Source organism: Lentinus tigrinus (assembly GCF_003813185.1).
Source record: "Lentinus tigrinus ALCF2SS1-7 unplaced genomic scaffold L226scaffold_5, whole genome shotgun sequence".
NCBI lineage: Eukaryota > Fungi > Basidiomycota > Agaricomycetes > Polyporales > Polyporaceae > Lentinus > Lentinus tigrinus.
Window position 1 is genome coordinate 987,128 of NW_027137914.1, and position 16,007 is coordinate 1,003,134.

General features: G+C 54.5%; 5 protein-coding genes across 5 annotated transcripts; 1 reads left to right on the plus strand and 4 right to left on the minus strand.

Moving 5' to 3' along the window:
* Positions 1-661: 661 nt before the first annotated feature.
* L226DRAFT_568067 (uncharacterized protein) lies at positions 662-2,203 on the minus strand (the record flags this gene model as incomplete). Its single annotated transcript, XM_067684122.1, has 15 exons — positions 662-706; positions 787-1,015; positions 1,073-1,097; positions 1,148-1,205; positions 1,269-1,296; positions 1,367-1,379; positions 1,432-1,478; positions 1,545-1,645; positions 1,708-1,750; positions 1,811-1,826; positions 1,881-1,892; positions 1,951-1,975; positions 2,025-2,059; positions 2,112-2,137; positions 2,199-2,203. The coding sequence occupies 15 exons, from the start codon at positions 2,201-2,203 to the stop codon at positions 662-664; spliced, it is 708 nt and encodes a 235-aa protein (XP_067538995.1).
* A 983-nt stretch (positions 2,204-3,186) lies between these two features.
* On the minus strand, positions 3,187-4,458 carry L226DRAFT_531771 (DUF829-domain-containing protein). The gene is made up of 6 exons (XM_067680143.1): positions 4,288-4,458; positions 4,203-4,225; positions 4,026-4,147; positions 3,861-3,966; positions 3,284-3,807; positions 3,187-3,229 (listed from the first exon to the last, which is right to left on the minus strand). The coding sequence occupies exons 1-5, from the start codon at positions 4,347-4,349 to the stop codon at positions 3,296-3,298; spliced, it is 825 nt and encodes a 274-aa protein (XP_067538996.1). The 5' UTR covers positions 4,350-4,458; the 3' UTR covers positions 3,187-3,229; positions 3,284-3,295.
* A 1,504-nt stretch (positions 4,459-5,962) lies between these two features.
* Positions 5,963-7,816, minus strand: L226DRAFT_531774 (NAD(P)-binding protein). Its single transcript, XM_067680144.1, has 6 exons — positions 7,641-7,816; positions 7,381-7,581; positions 7,212-7,317; positions 6,856-7,144; positions 6,667-6,795; positions 5,963-6,611 (listed from the first exon to the last, which is right to left on the minus strand). The coding sequence occupies exons 1-6, from the start codon at positions 7,764-7,766 to the stop codon at positions 6,422-6,424; spliced, it is 1,041 nt and encodes a 346-aa protein (XP_067538997.1). The 5' UTR covers positions 7,767-7,816; the 3' UTR covers positions 5,963-6,421.
* A 654-nt stretch (positions 7,817-8,470) lies between these two features.
* Positions 8,471-11,270, minus strand: L226DRAFT_502923 (uncharacterized protein). Its single transcript, XM_067677908.1, has 2 exons — positions 10,731-11,270; positions 8,471-10,675 (listed from the first exon to the last, which is right to left on the minus strand). The coding sequence occupies exons 1-2, from the start codon at positions 11,216-11,218 to the stop codon at positions 8,599-8,601; spliced, it is 2,565 nt and encodes an 854-aa protein (XP_067538998.1). The 5' UTR covers positions 11,219-11,270; the 3' UTR covers positions 8,471-8,598.
* A 165-nt stretch (positions 11,271-11,435) lies between these two features.
* Positions 11,436-15,379, plus strand: L226DRAFT_531777 (MCM-domain-containing protein). The gene is made up of 10 exons (XM_067680145.1): positions 11,436-11,468; positions 11,516-11,748; positions 11,979-12,288; positions 12,342-12,513; positions 12,568-12,995; positions 13,046-13,180; positions 13,229-14,110; positions 14,161-14,469; positions 14,905-15,060; positions 15,117-15,379. The coding sequence occupies exons 1-10, from the start codon at positions 11,463-11,465 to the stop codon at positions 15,237-15,239; spliced, it is 2,754 nt and encodes a 917-aa protein (XP_067538999.1). The 5' UTR covers positions 11,436-11,462; the 3' UTR covers positions 15,240-15,379.
* The last annotated feature ends 628 nt before the right edge of the window (positions 15,380-16,007 follow it).

Consider the following 16,007-nt stretch of genomic DNA (forward strand, 5'->3'; position numbering starts at 1 on the left):
AGCTCTCCCAGGACGGGGGGGCGCACCATGAGGCTGAGGCGTCGGGTGAAGGGAAATGTGAATGATTGAGGGTCTACGTGTCGCAGAGGGCGAGGAGGGTATGGCGGTGTGTGTTGCGCGTGTTCCGGGCTGTTCGGCGGGGCACCGATGGAATCGCATCCCGTTCATGGTCGCAGGTGGCACCGGGCCCGCGTGACTGCGCGCGAAATATTTTGCGCACTCACTCCCATTCCTAGGAAAAGTATAGCCGGGCCCAGACATGGAGAGGTTGTTTGTGCACCGTCGTGATTGTGTCCCAAGAGATACGGGCCACCGCCCGCTTTGTCGCTTTGCGGGACGGCGGGAGGCCGGGGCCGCACCGCGAGCAAGGGCCGCCTTTGCGACAGCCACCGCATGCATCTTCCACTTGCATCCCTTGTCCACTCGGACAGGGACGGGGCATCCAGCAGTGCCGCTTGGGTTTTGAGGATTACCGGCACACATGAGCGAAGGGGCGCGGGGGACGATGCCCAACCATGACCGCCCCCGACTCACGAGACGCTCGTCGAGACCGTGCGGAAATTCACTTTATCCGATAGCCGAGTGGTTTGAGACTTTACACGGCGACGACGTCGAGTTTGTACTGATACATGGCCCACCCGAAGGCCTCAAGACGCTGAGCCTACACAATATTACCCTTCCTAGTAGCGGAGGCCGTCTCGAGATCCTGCAAGGCTCTAGGTCAGCCACCGGGCAGCGACTCGGAAGTGTATACAGATTTCGTAAGACGGGATGACCGCTGCTCACCTCTGCCTCCAGTGACGCGAGCTGGATCCGGATCGATTGAGTGGCACCAGCGTATCCGCCCGCAGAAACTTCCCCGTCCTGCGGAGTGACACTGCTCACGACGCCGGACGGCGTAGCGAACTGAATGGTCTCCGAGTTGCCCTCTTGCCTCGGCGCGACGTCGAGGTCAAAGGATCGAAGCTCTATGCCCTCCGACCCACGGTCAACCAGAGAGCGGCGCGAATTGAGGCTGGCCGAGTTAGTAAGAACAGCAGACAGGCATTGATTGACAACGGAGATAGCTCACGCGCAAAGCACAATATTAGCATGGACTATCGTGCATTTCAGAGTATGTTGATGGTGCAGAAGCCATCCCACTCACCAGGCGCGAGGATAATCGTGACTGGCAAGTAGACGAAGTTGAGAGGCGAGACCACGAGCTGTTTACCTATCCGTAAGCACGGCCCGCTGATATCACACTATTTGTAGGCCTGAAGACGTACTAATATCATGGAAACGAGCGTGAGGAGCCTATCAATTTTCGCGTCAAGCTTCGAAGACTTCCTCGTCGACCAGGCTGAGGAATCTCGGAGGTACTCACGCCGTTATAATACCTGATAGTCCGGGAAGTCGGCATAAATGAGGATGACGTTGTAGAGTACATACCAGTGTTGAGCGAGAAGTGTATCAATTTGTTGAGAAGCGTATCTGTGCTGGACAAATGAACGGGTGAGTCGTTAAACCTGACTGGGTAGTATGCATGGCATGATGCCAAGTACCTTCTGAACCCAGTACGACTGTTACGGAGATGCGCGACCAGGCGCCAGGTTAGAGCAATGTCTGAGAGCAGCAAGACACCAAAGATAATGACTTGTTCGATCTGGCGGGCATCGAATGATGCATCAATATCTGGGAAAAGCGCACAGTGAAGGGATGCGGTACCAATACCCATGTGTTTGGGACATCTGTGGATTTTGTGGCAACGCTAGCGAACAGGAAGGTGTTAGACGAATTCAAACCGGCTGGTGCAGTGGAAATGACATACCAGATTACCGTGTAGGCTGACGCAAGTCGGTCAACATGCAAATCCAACAGATGTTATCCATTCCACCCACCTATGGAATTGCCTGCAGGAAGAGTCAGCAGCGGCTATGTCAGAAGAAAGGTCATGACGCATCGACTTACCAAACCAGAGGAAGGTCAATGTCGCCTTGTATGAACGTCAGTCGGCTTATATCGCCTGGTACCGGTCTTCTCACCATCAAAACGTTGAACGCGCCTGGTTGCTTGCCCACTAAAGAACGGTCCGTTAGCGGTCTTCAGTTGTGAAAGGAATAAGAGCGTACGTTTGTAGACCCGTCTCGCGAAGAAGCTATGACGGTGAATCGTAACTATGGTAGGGTTACAAACCAGGACGACTCGGAATGACTCACCACATGCTTATAGATAGTATACAGCCCTGTCGACCAATCGAAAATGGTTCGTAGTTCGCGCAAGGTCGACAAGGACTCACCGATGAAGCCACTCCCACCTGCTCGTGTGAATGCATCACATTGTTACTTCGTGGTCGATTGTGCTAGAAGCTAAGGAGTCAGACTTACCCAGAAGGACCTACGAGTGCGCTTATGAGTGTATGCTAGAACGTGTAAAGCGGAATAACCTCACCGTAGAGAGAACACGAAAGATGTGAAGGTCTCTCGCGCAGACGATCCACTAGCATGGGCGAGACTAGCATAACTGCCGAAACGCAGACGGGATTTAGTGCGGACCGCTCCACCGGCATAGCCTCAGAGTGCGTGCTCACCAGAGATGTGCGTTGCTGACCATGTGGATCGTATCGAATAGTCTTATGGCGACAGTTCAACATGATTGTCCCCCTCACTGCACAGGAGCGACCTACAAAAGCGCAGCGATCTGGTATTTTGTGAGTAACGTCCGGAATCTGGCATATGACCTGTGAAAGACTCACGATGATCTTTAGATCATATCCATCATTTGGATAACGACGGAAGTATTGGTACCCTCCTTGGAAACTCTGCCCATATAAGCTGCCGATTGTTTCAGTGTTCGTCTTACAGCGGAATTACAAGACTAGACCCCGACATCAGCACCAGATAGCTAGCTACAGCGATCGAAACAGACGAGGTAGTGGAAGGGATCTCTGCGCGAGCTGAGATGCTAGTGAGCGTCATGGCCGAAGTGCGCGGCGAGGGATGTGAAGCCGGACACGCACTTATATCCAACTATACGCTGCGGACGGACTTAGAGTTATCTTTCAGACAGATCGAACCAGAAAGAAACGGAGATGTGATCGTTTCCCATGATGCACGAGCGTGTAGATGTAACGAAGAAGATATACTTATCCTACCGTTTGGCAACGCAGTACACGTTTCGAAATCAGAAGCTCAGACACTTGCTATTGTCGTTTTCGAATAGGATATGTATATCTATAGCATACGACTCTCTGGGAACGGATAGTGAGAGAAGATTTGAGTAACAGACTTTCCAACCGACTCACATCATATGACGGTCACTGCGCCAGTGCTTCCAACCAGAATTCCCGTACGCCCTCCCAGTACTTCTCCGGGTAGTCGCGCGCGTGCGAGACGTGACCACTCTTCCCGAAGTTGATCATCTGGACCGGGAAGCCCACCATCCGCGCCCGCGCGGCATGCTCTTCCACAGCTGGCGCCTGCACGATGTTGTCCGCAGTAGAATAGAGATACATCCTCGGGGTGCGCAGCGAGGTGAACGGGAGTATGTCCGGATCGTTCAGAGCTGCCATTGCTTGTGCAATAGCCTCCGGTCTGCGGGCTATCGTGCGAAACACCCAAGTGAGGAAGTATACCACCGCGAGCACGAGCAATAAGAGTCCCTTCTTGACGAGACCGCGCGTGCCCGCGGTGAACGCCCGTACGGCGAGGGGCAGTGTCGCAGGCGCGGGAGTCGAGTCGAGGATCACCGCGCACTTGGTGCCAGGAGGGGACTTCAGATTACGTTTTCGGATAGCCCTCGCGAGGTCCACTAAGGACATCAAACCACCTGTAGGCGCAATTGAGTTCAAGAGTAAGCAAGATTGCGTCGGGATAACTTACCGTTCGACATCGCATGGAGTAAAATCCTGGGAGGATCATCGCTTCGGTCGTCGGATAGCACGCTCAATTCCTGCAGTTTCTTGAGAGCTGGCAAGACGGCTTTCTCCTGGAGGACGCGTATCTGTCAGGGGGGCTTTCGAACGCAGATGGATGCATTGCACATACACGTGCGTTTGGGGGCTTCCAGTACCGTAGGGTGTCTGCAGCAACAATGATTTGAGCGCTGGATGGGAACAGCCTCTGGTAAGCCTCCGCGTATTTGCACAACGTAACCATCTTCGCGCCCACTATCACATTCGTCAGTATTTCTATCCTATGCTGTAGAGCGGGACTGGTGCGTACGCCATCCGAATATGATGATAATCCTGTGGGAGATACGTTGCAAAAGTGAGGGCAATGAAACCCCGACATCAGCGAAGCGACGTACGTTGGCTGCTTCTCCGACCCGCCGGCATTCGGAGTTGCTGTGTCCACAGCCTTGACATCCATGTTGTCCACCCTAGGACCGATTATTGAACCTGTTGTCGAAGGGTTCATGGCACAGAGGAAGACACAGGTGGAAATCCGTACTGATTAGTTGGGGTATATAGCAGACCTTTGTACCCCAAGCCGCGGTTGTTTAGTCGCCGGATGTTCCTAATCAGCCGCTAACGGTGCGCAGTCATACTTGTCATGATGGAGCCTTTCACGATGCGTCATGTCAAAGCCTCCGAGGTACGAGGATACTCATCATTCTGAAACTGACGCGGTAACGCAAAGGAGGATACGGTGGCCAGGGCCTCGCACGTATTGCAGCAAGCATACATACGATGTGGCTCGATGAAGCCGTGGGGAATGGTATCATCCAGAAGAGTCAATACAATCCTGGTTATTGCTACAGAGATTGGGCAGAGGCGCCACGTCAGGTAGACCTGGGCTCTGTCTGGCGGAGTCCCTCGACTGGCATACTGGATGACTCTCCGTAAGCTGTTTGGATACGAGTTATGAAAATTCAAACCCGGCCGGAGCATATCTTGAGATTCCGAGCGTGACAATTCGCAACTCGGACGGATTTCTTGAAGTTGGATGAACCTTTCGTCCGCATTCTAACGGCTGGGATCTGAATAGGGGGTACCCCCCCTTATTCAATCGACCAAACTGCCCTCCGACGAGCCTCGAATGTGTACTTCACTACGAAATGGGCGCTTCACATACCTAACCCGGGCATGATCTGGTAACCTGGATCTCAACCTCTTCCAGACCATATAAACACAACAGGACAACAGCCTGATGTTATATCACTGTTATCAACCTCCTTCCAACTGTTGAGGACACCTTTAATAGGGGATGAAGGACATCGCAATGATGGTCGAGGATGGGCGAGGGCGGTCGCAATCAGTATCTGATCTGGAGTAAGCTGTCTCTAAATCGGACTCCAAATACATTACGGTCTGTGATTGCATCTCGTTTTCGGCCGGGTCACGTACTTCAGACTCCGACATCTAGTAAAAGCTGTATCCAAATCCTTACGGAGAGTCACCCACTATTACGGACCAGCCGTTCGCCTGTAACCCCCGCGGACGCGTTTCCGTCGTCCGCGCGTCGCTCACGGTGCGATACTGGAGGAGACTGTGACTTTGGATCACGTAGATACGCATGAAATGCGTATAGAGTATCCGGAACATATTTGGCCACTTGTCCATGGACTATACGACGCGCGAGGCTTAGGCCGGAGAGAGTACTCCTCTGAGATACGCACCTATGCGCGCACCCGCCATCACGCCAAAGTCATCTCCCAGATCCTCTATGCGTTTGAGAAACTGCGCGCTGGCTCGTTCCAGTGCTGAGACGGCCTCGAACTCGTTCTCCTTCTCCACGAGCTTCGCTGCGGCTGCCGCGCTAGACATCGAGCCTGGAGATTGTGATTGACGATTGGGAGCGACTGAAGCACGCATAGCATGTGGGTGTAAGAATGTTGGGAAGTATATTACGTGTGAGGTGGTGGCTGAAGAGAAAAGGTTGGTCTCCGGGCGCTCCCCGCGGTCGACTGGACGTTCTTCACAGTGACCAGGAAGAAGGCCGATTACTCCCCCCTCTCTCCATCGACCAGTAGATGGCCCTTCTCAACACGGACAGGCCACTGGGGAACGAGCAGCGCAGCGACGGAACGACGAGTCACGACGTGGCGCGAGAACTTCACTGGCACTCCAGTTGCACCAAGACGATGTTATTTACATAGCGGAACTTTACGCGATGGCGCCGCATTCATCCCCATTCCCAGTCTGCTCACACTTGAGCTTGAGGTATGGATGCGCGCCGATTGGGTATACCGGTGAGAGGGGGAAATCTGCTGAAGAACGACGCGGATGAAAAGGGACCGGGTGTACGACCGAACGTCGAGTACCACAACGCATAACTCTAGTTGTAGAGCCCGTTACGCATGCATTTGACTTCGTCTCCGGACTGGCCAACTCGTTGTACAACTTGAGCGTTGTATGAAGAACATGTATCATGTACTGCCCGTCGAGGACCGAGAAACCGTCAACGATGGCAGCTATATCGTACAATTGTGTAGTCTCTGACTACGCCACCTTGATGAGCAACTTCCCAACTGACTTCCGGCTGGCCATGTCCTCCTGCGACGCCTTCACTCCTTCCGCGGTGAACGGGTACTCATGGATGCGCATCTTCAGTGTTCCGTTCGCCACAAGACGCCAGACCTCATTGAACCAAGTCAAAGCTTCCTTGGGATCCTCACAGTAGATCGTAGCCCTATAGAACCATCATAAATCAAATATGTTGACCTGTAGAGCTGATGCGAACTCACGTTGTATAGGTGAACTTCACGTTCTTCTCCATGAACCTGCGCAGGTCGAACGGGGGAATGGGCCCAGAGATAGAGCCAAAGCCCACGATGGTGCCCCGCTTCTTGATCATCTTCAGGTCGCCCTCGAATCTATAGGTGACAAACACTGATCAGAATGGATTCGCGCAGGAGGGCTTGGAGTTCCCTTACGTATCCTTGCCGACGGCGTCGAATATCGCGTCCACACCCTTCCCATCGGTGAGCTCAAGCACGCGCTTGGCAACGTCCTCCTGCTTGTATAAGATGACATGCGTGGCCCCGTGAGCCTTGGCGATCACCGCTTTCTCTGGTGTACTCGTCGTGCCGATGACGGTAGCTCCCCGAGCCGCGATCAGCTGCGCGAGGCACAGGCCCATACCGCCCGCGACAGTGTGCACCAGGACATGGTCGCCTTGTTGAACGTTGTATGCTTCGCTAATTAGCGTCAATGCGGTGAAACCTGCACGATTGAACGAAGCGTTAGCCAGTACGTCGCGGTGGGATGAGGTACAACATCGCACCCATACCTTGCATCATACCTGCCGCGGCGTCACGCGTGGAGATATCGTCCGGAATAAGGGCTGCATTCGTCCATGGGGCAGAGACGTACTCTGAGAATGTGCCCGGGCACCACTGACGTTCCACACAGTATTTAATTGCCACCCGCGGTGTCACCATGGGGGAAAGTGGACTTACAATTGTGACCCTGCCACCAACATGAAAGCCACGTGCTTTATAGTCCTCGCTCGATAGCAAACTCTCGTCTGTCGGCAAGGTGACAATCGTTCCTGCAGCCTCTGCTCCGAGGGCCTTCGGGGGCGGCCCACCGAGGAAGACAGCAGGGACGTTCCCGCTGCGGAACGCGCTGTCAATCCAGTTGACCCCTCCATACTCGACCTAAACTTCATATGCATGAATCTGGTGAGTCGCACAGATATGCGGCGGTGAAAACGCACCTTAACGAGAAGCTCGTTGGATTTAGGCTTTGGGGTCGGGAGCTCGAGCTGCTCGATGGCGTCGAGATCTCCGTACTTGCTGATGCCGATTGCCCGCATGGTTGCAGGCAGGGAGTCGAGACTCATGGTTGTTGCTATTGATTGTGTACTGAGATGCAAGAGACTGGGCAGATACTAGTGCTGTACCGCGGCACCCTGAGACTTGTCTTTATATAGGCGGATCCACCACTCCGACTCTTTCGGCATAGGCTGTGTCGAACTGCTATGACCCATGTCAATCTCGACTCCAGGTTGCGTGCTCCTGGGTCCACCTTCTCTCGGCGCAACGGCCCACGTCCACCTTCTCTCGGCGGAACGGCCCACGGGTTCGTAATTGTCAGTACGATATAGTCCAGATGGAACCTATGGAGTCCAGGCTAGCAGCCTGCGACGTAACCTTGGGTAATTCAAAATAACTTCGAATTAGCATCCGCGTTAGTTGGAGATCGGAGGCTGCCAGAGAATGGAACATACTGGGCAACGCTGGCCCCGGACGGCGACTCGGACTGCGGCCACAAGCTCGACGTAGCTGTTGCTGCCGAGCATCCCGTACATATTTGCAGTTCAATACCGCAGAGGTGACCGCAGAATTGACTCATGCAAACACTGAGAAGTGAGGTTGGCCCGGAACCGTCTTGAAGAGCTCGTAGTAAGAGATCAAGCAGACTTAAGCGCTGGGTACCGGGTCCCGGGTACGTTGCGGGAGAATTTCGGCTTGCACTCGAGTTGCGTTGTTTGAATCCTCTCAACTGGCGAGAAAGCTGTCATCGAAAGGCGCACAACGGAGGAATCGCCCAACATGAACCTATAAAATGCAGCGCGAACAAGTTTGGCCCTACAAAAGAGTACGTACGTGCCAGTAACGAGTATGTGGTAAGTAGATCAACTCCCCATCAAGATATAGTCGCGAACAATATCGTCAAAATGCACGTCGGCGCGACTTCACAGGGGAAGAGTCTGGATACGCGAACAGATTCAGGGCATCGTCCGACGACGGCTCAACAAGAGCTGCCCCGCGCACAGGACTGCTCTCCAGCTGGATGACTGCGTCGTCGCCCCGTACTGTGCTCGCGACATCGTTATCGGAGCTCGGGATCTCGTGAGAGGGGTGGTGCCGCTGTGTCGACCGTTTGCGTTTAAGAGCCCCATCACCATGCGACGTAGTCTTCTCCTTCTCCAGGGAAGCACGAGCGCGCTCACGAGCTTTCTCATCACGAAGTGAGATGGCGTTCTTGTGAGAATCGGCCAGGAGGGTCGCGAAGTTCGACTGCCGTCGCAGAGGGGCAGACACGGGCACGAACGCGGATGCAGGGGACTCGGGGACCGCAAAGCGGACGACACGCGCAGGAGCAGACGCACGCAGCTTGGGTTTCGGCTTGACGCTGTCCTTGGTCGCGCGGGGAGTCCCGAACAATACTGTCCTGCATGGTGCGTTCGTACGCAGGGTGGTTGCAAACTTGCGGACGCGTGTGGGGACGGGCGTATCTTCGACGGTATCACCTCCAGAGACCAGGGGGTCGGTGCCGATGTCCTGGTAGTCCTCGCCATCGGACGAGTTCTCCTTGTCCCACGAGGACAACAACCTGCCTGTGGACGAAGACACCGGTTGCGTCCGCCCGTTTCGGACAGCCGACAGGGAGTTGGATTGGCGAAGCAATATGTTGGCCTGTGAATGCGATCGAGAGAGACGCCTGCGCTTGGCTGCCTGCTCGAGGTCCCTGTCCTTCGCGATTTTCGCCTGCGCAGGAGCAGGCGACTTGACGACCCACGACCCGACCATCTCCTCCCAGACCCACTCCTGATTGGCATCGGGAGGGCGCGAAGGGTCTGTAGTGTTGCCGTAGCATCGCCGCTCCGCGTCCTCTGCGCGGTCCAGGAGCTGCAGCCTCAGCTCATGCAGCGCCTTCTCTCCGAGCTGCATGGAAGGGGGTAACGTGTGCAGAGGGGAAGAGATGAGGATCTCGACGTGCTCGAGAGCGCCACGGTACAGAGCAGCTTCGCACCGTAGAATGCCACGCGCGGCTAGAGGGGCAGCCAGCGTATCGATGTCGGTCATCACCCCGTCGCCGAGTACGCGATCGACAGGCGGCGGGGTGGGCGTATGTTCGTTGGGTTCTGCCAGCGGCATCCGGAATATGGTGAAGCTGGGGAGAGGGATGATACGGGACACGAGGTCGTCCAATGTCTGGTTCCTGACCGTGGCATCACGGAGGAGCCGCGACAGCACGCAGAGATCAGACTCTGCATGCGAAGCCGCCAGAGGGGACGCTAGGCAGCATGCGGTCAAGCAACAGAGAGCGTCGACAACACATGCCCCAGGAGACGCCGGCGGCGCTGATAGAGTGTGGAGTCGGAACGGCTCAACTTGAACCAGGAAATCGAGACAAGCAGAGTACTGTACCACACCGTCTGCGGTAGTTGCGAGGCGGTGTACGGTATCCAGCATCATGACGAGCCACTTTGCCAGTCGTTCGGACGCGTCTTCGTATGCCTTCGAACGGACGTCCATCGGAGCCCGTGTTCCCTTCGCACCGCTCCTCTTTGGCTTCTGGCCCTGCCCGAGGGCGGTCGCTAGGCCGGCAACCAGGGGGACGAAGCAGCCTGCAAAGTCTTGCTGAGCGAATTCGCGGGCAAGCCGAATCACAGCTCTAGATGTCCATGCGTGGAGTTGTTCCGGGCATGGATGGGATAGGGCGTTGATGAGGATGCGTGTAAAGGTGCGGTCGTTGATTATGGGCGACGTTTCCGCATTTGATGGACCGCATGTTTCCTTCAGCGTGACCAGGAAGTTCTTGTGGGCAGGGTGGGTAAGAGGACAGATGTATGTCGAGTTAGGCCGTGGTAGAATGGACGTCGTGAAGAGTGCCTGGAGAACGATTTGGGCCTCCGCGGCGAGGCTATGCGCTATGCACACTTCGAGAAGAGCGTGGAGTAGAGTCGGGTGGTGAGGGCATGTGTCCAGAATGTAGGTCAGGGCATGAGCGACTAACGTGTAGCTGTAGGATACTAACAGTGAGTACTGGTAGCATGGGCACGCAAGGGGTAGCGTACCTCCGATATTGACTTGGTACTTCTTCGTAGAGCGCGTCCATGATCTGGCCGCGAACTTCGTCTTCGATGTCGGAGACTTGAAGAGATGTATTCATCTCGGCTTCCACGTGCTCGCCAACGACCCGTGCGCAAATGCCCGCTAGTGTGAGTATGCGACTCGGAGTTTCCGCGGCCGAGTGTGGAGGACCGAAGGTGGATTGAACGATGTTCTTGAACGCGTCGCGAACCTCGTAGATCCGTTTCGAGAGCTGCATGTTTTCGACAATCGCACGGTCAAAGTGAAGTCTTGCACCGAGCTTGTCGAGAGACTGTAGAATGGCGAGAGGAGGGGTGTCGTCCTGTTCGTGGGCAATGTTACGCGAGTGGCTGCCATATGTTACAGCGACTTTTGGCCGAGGCGGGGCAACGGTGAGTGAGGTCAAGGCTGCACATTTACCGCGTAAAGAGCGAAACTGTCGGTTGATCTTCGAAGTCGTTAACTCTGACATGTTTCGGAGGAGGAAACGATGGTGGTTAGACTGTAAGTTCGACGTTGATGCTGATGGCGCTGGACAAACTCGGATCTTGAACAAGCGCTCAGCCACACACGGGGCCAGGGTCTCGTGATGTATTTCGAGCGTCTAGGAAACGCGGTTGTGGCAAATTTAAGCTCCGCTGCTAATGGGCGCGAGTCGCGACGCGTCGCGCAACTCTTTCTTTCCTGCTACCACCGCCTTCGTTACCCCGTGTTCAATGGCCGTGAGTACTGGAACTGCTGTACAGGTCTTGCTGCTGAGGTTTTTTAGACTCCTCGAGGTGCGAAACGTCCCCGGTCCGTGACCCCTCCTCCGGGGTCGTCCCCACCTGGACCATCACGCGTCGAGCGCGACGAGGATTCGTCTCTACCTCCGTCCTCGCCTCCCGCACCCTTCTCGGACACCGACGATAGTATGGATGAACGCGATGCTGTCAGGGATGTCAACGATGAACCCGACGAGGAGGACGATGGAGATGATCTTTTTGCTGAGGATTTCGAAGAGTACGTCTTTGCAGTCAATGTCTCTTTCTTCCCTCCTGCCTTCCATCTCCTCGGGACATGCATATTTCTACACTGCTATGGGAACGAAGGAGCGGCAGAGTGCAAAATCCCGTCATATGCTCGTGGCCGATTCTTCGCACTTGTTCCATGGGATGGCAGCACTACAGTGGGATGACAGCATTGGGCCTCTTCATAACACTGGGTGCCTGTACTGATACAGCGCATTTCAGTGACTACGCTACCAATGAGCTTCTCGACCGATACTCTGACCGCGACCTGGATGACGAGAACCAGTTTGACGAGATGACCGCCGCACAGCGACGAGCAGCGGAAGCCAGTATGGCTCGCCGCGATCGCCTTGAACGTGGCGGTAGACGTGGGGCTCGTGCTGCTGCTCGAGGAATCATGCCAGACTTCCTGCAGAGTGACGACATCGAGGACGATGGCTTGGATGGTGGACTTTTGTCCGGCATGAAAAGGCGCACAAGGCGGCAGTATGACGAGAGAAGAGATATGGATGACATGCAAGGCATTGACGACGTGAGCAGCGTTCCGCCCACACTGGTATAGTGTTATTAACTCATGTCTATTAGGAGCTACCGCTGGAGCAACTCAGCGACATAAAGGCCAAATCCATTGCTGAATGGATTGCGAATGAGCGTGTTCGTAGGTCTATCGTGCGACACTTCCGTCAGTTCCTCATGACCTACGTGGACGAGCATGGTGCATCCGTTTACGGACAGCGTATCCGTGGTCTCGGAGAAAGTGAGTGTTTTTGACTAGCATTGTGCGTCACGACTGGCTGACCGGGGTGCACAGACAACTCCGAATCTCTTGAGGTCTCCTATCTTCATCTCGCCGAGTCTAAACCCATCTTGGCCTACTTCCTTACCAACTGCCCCACTGCTATGCTAGCGATTTTCGACGAGGTTGCTCTCAGCGCAATCTTGCTCTACTATCCCGCCTACGAACGCATTCACTCTGAGGTGCACGTTCGGATCACCGACCTTCCATTAAGCTCTTCTCTGCGCGACTTGCGTCGATCACACTTGAACACCCTCGTCCGAGTATCTGGCGTCGTTACTCGTCGAACTGGGGTCTTCCCTCAGCTCAAGTATGTCAAGTTCGACTGTCGCAAATGCGGTGCGGTACTCGGTCCGTTCTATCAAGACTCTACCAGAGAAGTCAAGATCAGCTACTGCCCGAACTGCGAGGGGAAGGGACCCTTCGCCGTCAATTCCGAGCAGGTCAGTCACAGCGTTGTTGACTCTTGCACAACCATCTGACGTTTTGATAGACGGTGTACCGCAACTACCAGAAAATGACGCTGCAGGAGTCTCCAGGCTCCGTTCCTCCCGGCCGTCTGCCTCGTCACCGTGAAGTTGTGCTTCTCTGGGATCTCATTGATAAGGCGAAGCCAGGAGAGGAAATTGTAAGTGCTCTATCTGTTGATACGATGAGTATGCTCACTTCTATACAGGAGATCACTGGTGTTTATCGCAACAACTTTGACGCGTCCCTTAACTCCAAGAATGGCTTCCCGGTCTTCTCAACTGTCCTCGAAGCAAACCACGTGAACAAGAAGGAGGACCAGTTCGCCGCATTCCGTCTTACCGAAGACGACGAGAAGGAAATCCGAGCCCTTGCGCGTGACGATAGAATCCGCAAGCGTATCGTCAAATCCATCGCTCCTTCGATCTATGGACATGAGGACATCAAGACTGCCATTGCTCTGTCCCTTTTTGGAGGTGTTTCAAAGGACGTCAACCGCAAGCACCGCATCCGTGGCGATATCAACGTTCTTCTGCTCGGAGATCCTGGTACAGCCAAGTCGCAGTTCCTGAAGTACGTCGAAAAGACCGCTCACCGGTCTGTCTTCGCTACGGGCCAGGGTGCATCCGCTGTCGGTCTTACGGCGAGCGTACGGAAGGATCCGATCACGCGCGAATGGACACTCGAGGGTGGTGCGCTCGTGCTGGCAGACAAGGGCACTTGCTTGATCGACGAATTCGACAAGATGAACGACGCCGACCGTACCTCCATCCACGAAGCCATGGAACAGCAGTCCATCTCTATCTCCAAGGCGGGCATCATCACTACTCTTCAGGCTCGATGCGCTATCATTGCCGCTGCCAACCCTATCCGGGGACGTTACAACCCTACGATTCCGTTCCAGCAGAACGTCGAGCTCACTGAGCCCATATTGTCGCGTTTTGATGTTCTCTGCGTGGTCAAGGATACCGTGGATCCTGTCCAGGATGAACTGCTGGCTCGGTTCGTTGTTGGTAGCCATCTCCGCAGCCACCCCAAGTTCGACTCGGCGAAGGATGAGATGGACGTTGGGACAACCCTGGATGCTGACGTAAGTACACTCCTACCATAGCACAACTGAAACTTAAGCTGCGTCTTCAGATCATTCCACAGGAGCTCCTTCGTAAATATATCATGTACGCGAAGGAGAAGGTGCGGCCAAAGCTCTACGACCTGGACCAAGAGAAGATTTCTCGGCTCTTCGCAGATCTTCGTCGCGAATCCCTCGCCACGGGATCGTATCCGATTACAGTTCGTCACCTGGAGAGCATGATCCGAATGGCGGAGGCGAGTGCGAAGATGGCTCTACGCGAGTATGTGCGCGCAGACGACATCGACCTCGCCATTTCGGTCGCGGTCGGGAGCTTTGTCAGTACTCAGAAGATGTCCATCAAGCGCACTTTGGAACGGGTGAGTCTTCTGTCTTTCTTTCTCCCAGCCCTTGCGCAGATCACTCGGAGAGATACTACTGAGAATCCGCTTCGGGGTATGCTCCATGCGAAGTACACAAAGCGCCTTCTTGGCCGCACAACCCTTCGTCGGCCCTTGGCTCTACGCAGCCATCAGGGGACCACCAGATGTCTCTCGAGAGTCATCGCCCTGCATCAAACTTCGCGCGACCGCGAGGCAGCCATCAGTCTGTGACTACACGTGCTTGTACCCGGCACAATGGCAGTTATACATAAGTAAAACTGCTCGTGACGTAAGGCCCATAACAGCTGAGCGGACTTGATAACCTTTGAGGAGGAGGATATGGCTGCGATGGTGATGGTGATACGTGGGCGATATTGATGCATTTCGTCATACTAGTAGTGAACGTGTTATGCTGACATGGTGGCGCAATAGGGCTTCCGCAAGTACCTCACGCAGGCACGCGACCACGAGGAGTTGCTCGCCTTCATTCTTGGCCAGATTGTCAAGGAGAAAGCACGGTTCTACCAGTTGCAGAGGTACCAGCAGCCGGAGTCCATCACCGTCAAGGTGTCCGAACTCGAGGAACGGGTGAGTGTCAGTTATCGCACTCCGACTTCCTCGGAGATTGACCTTCAGCATTTTAGGCTAAGGAGCACGACATTTATGACACTGCTCCGTTCTTGCGGTCGAAGCTGTTTGCGGCAAATGGTTACAAGCTGAAGGATGGAACAATTGAGAAAACTTTCAAGAGCGGCGACGAAGAGTGACCGATCAATGGAAGCGTGGTCATTGGATTGTATTAGTGCTATCTGTTGCCGATCTCCTTGTACCAGGGTATATGTTGTCGTCCTCTGCGTTGATACCTACTGTGTCCTTGTTTTGAAATTCATGTTGTACTATGGAGAACAAAGAGGACAGAAACGCCTCCGCCGTCGCGCCCGCCCGCGCCCGAGCGTCTTGAGTTCCTATATCTGACATCATGCTCGGCAGAGCGGGATAATCAACGCCGCCACCAGCTTACGGATTGTCGACGTCGGAAACGAAGACACGGCGGGCGTCAGCCCAGAACCGGCGGCAGGAAATGTTCATGTATTCCTCGACTGAGCTTAGCTGTCCCCGAGATAACAGTAACATTATAGGCTACCAAATATTTGACCTTTCACATAGATAAGAGCACCATATCATACTGCCGAAAAGGACACATTTGTCCGTTAAATCAGGCCGCGCAAAAGGTACGAGAAAGGCTGACTTTGACTGAACTTTTCCGACGCTAGTAATGACGTCGGAGAAGGTCTCCTTCCGTTCTTCTTTTGTCCCATTTTGACGAAGATTTCCGTTCGCCAAATAACGAGCACAAAGTCTGATACTTATTGAAGATTTCTGGTCGCTGAAAAAGCCCGCAGTAGGTTGCATTTTGGGCAGCCTGAGAGTTCGCGGAATCTGCGAGAGAAGGCAAGCTTTTCCCGACATTCTTCGCTGGCCGAAAAGGCTACCTTTTCCGCAGCCAAGAAGGGTCATCGTGAAAGGCTACCTTT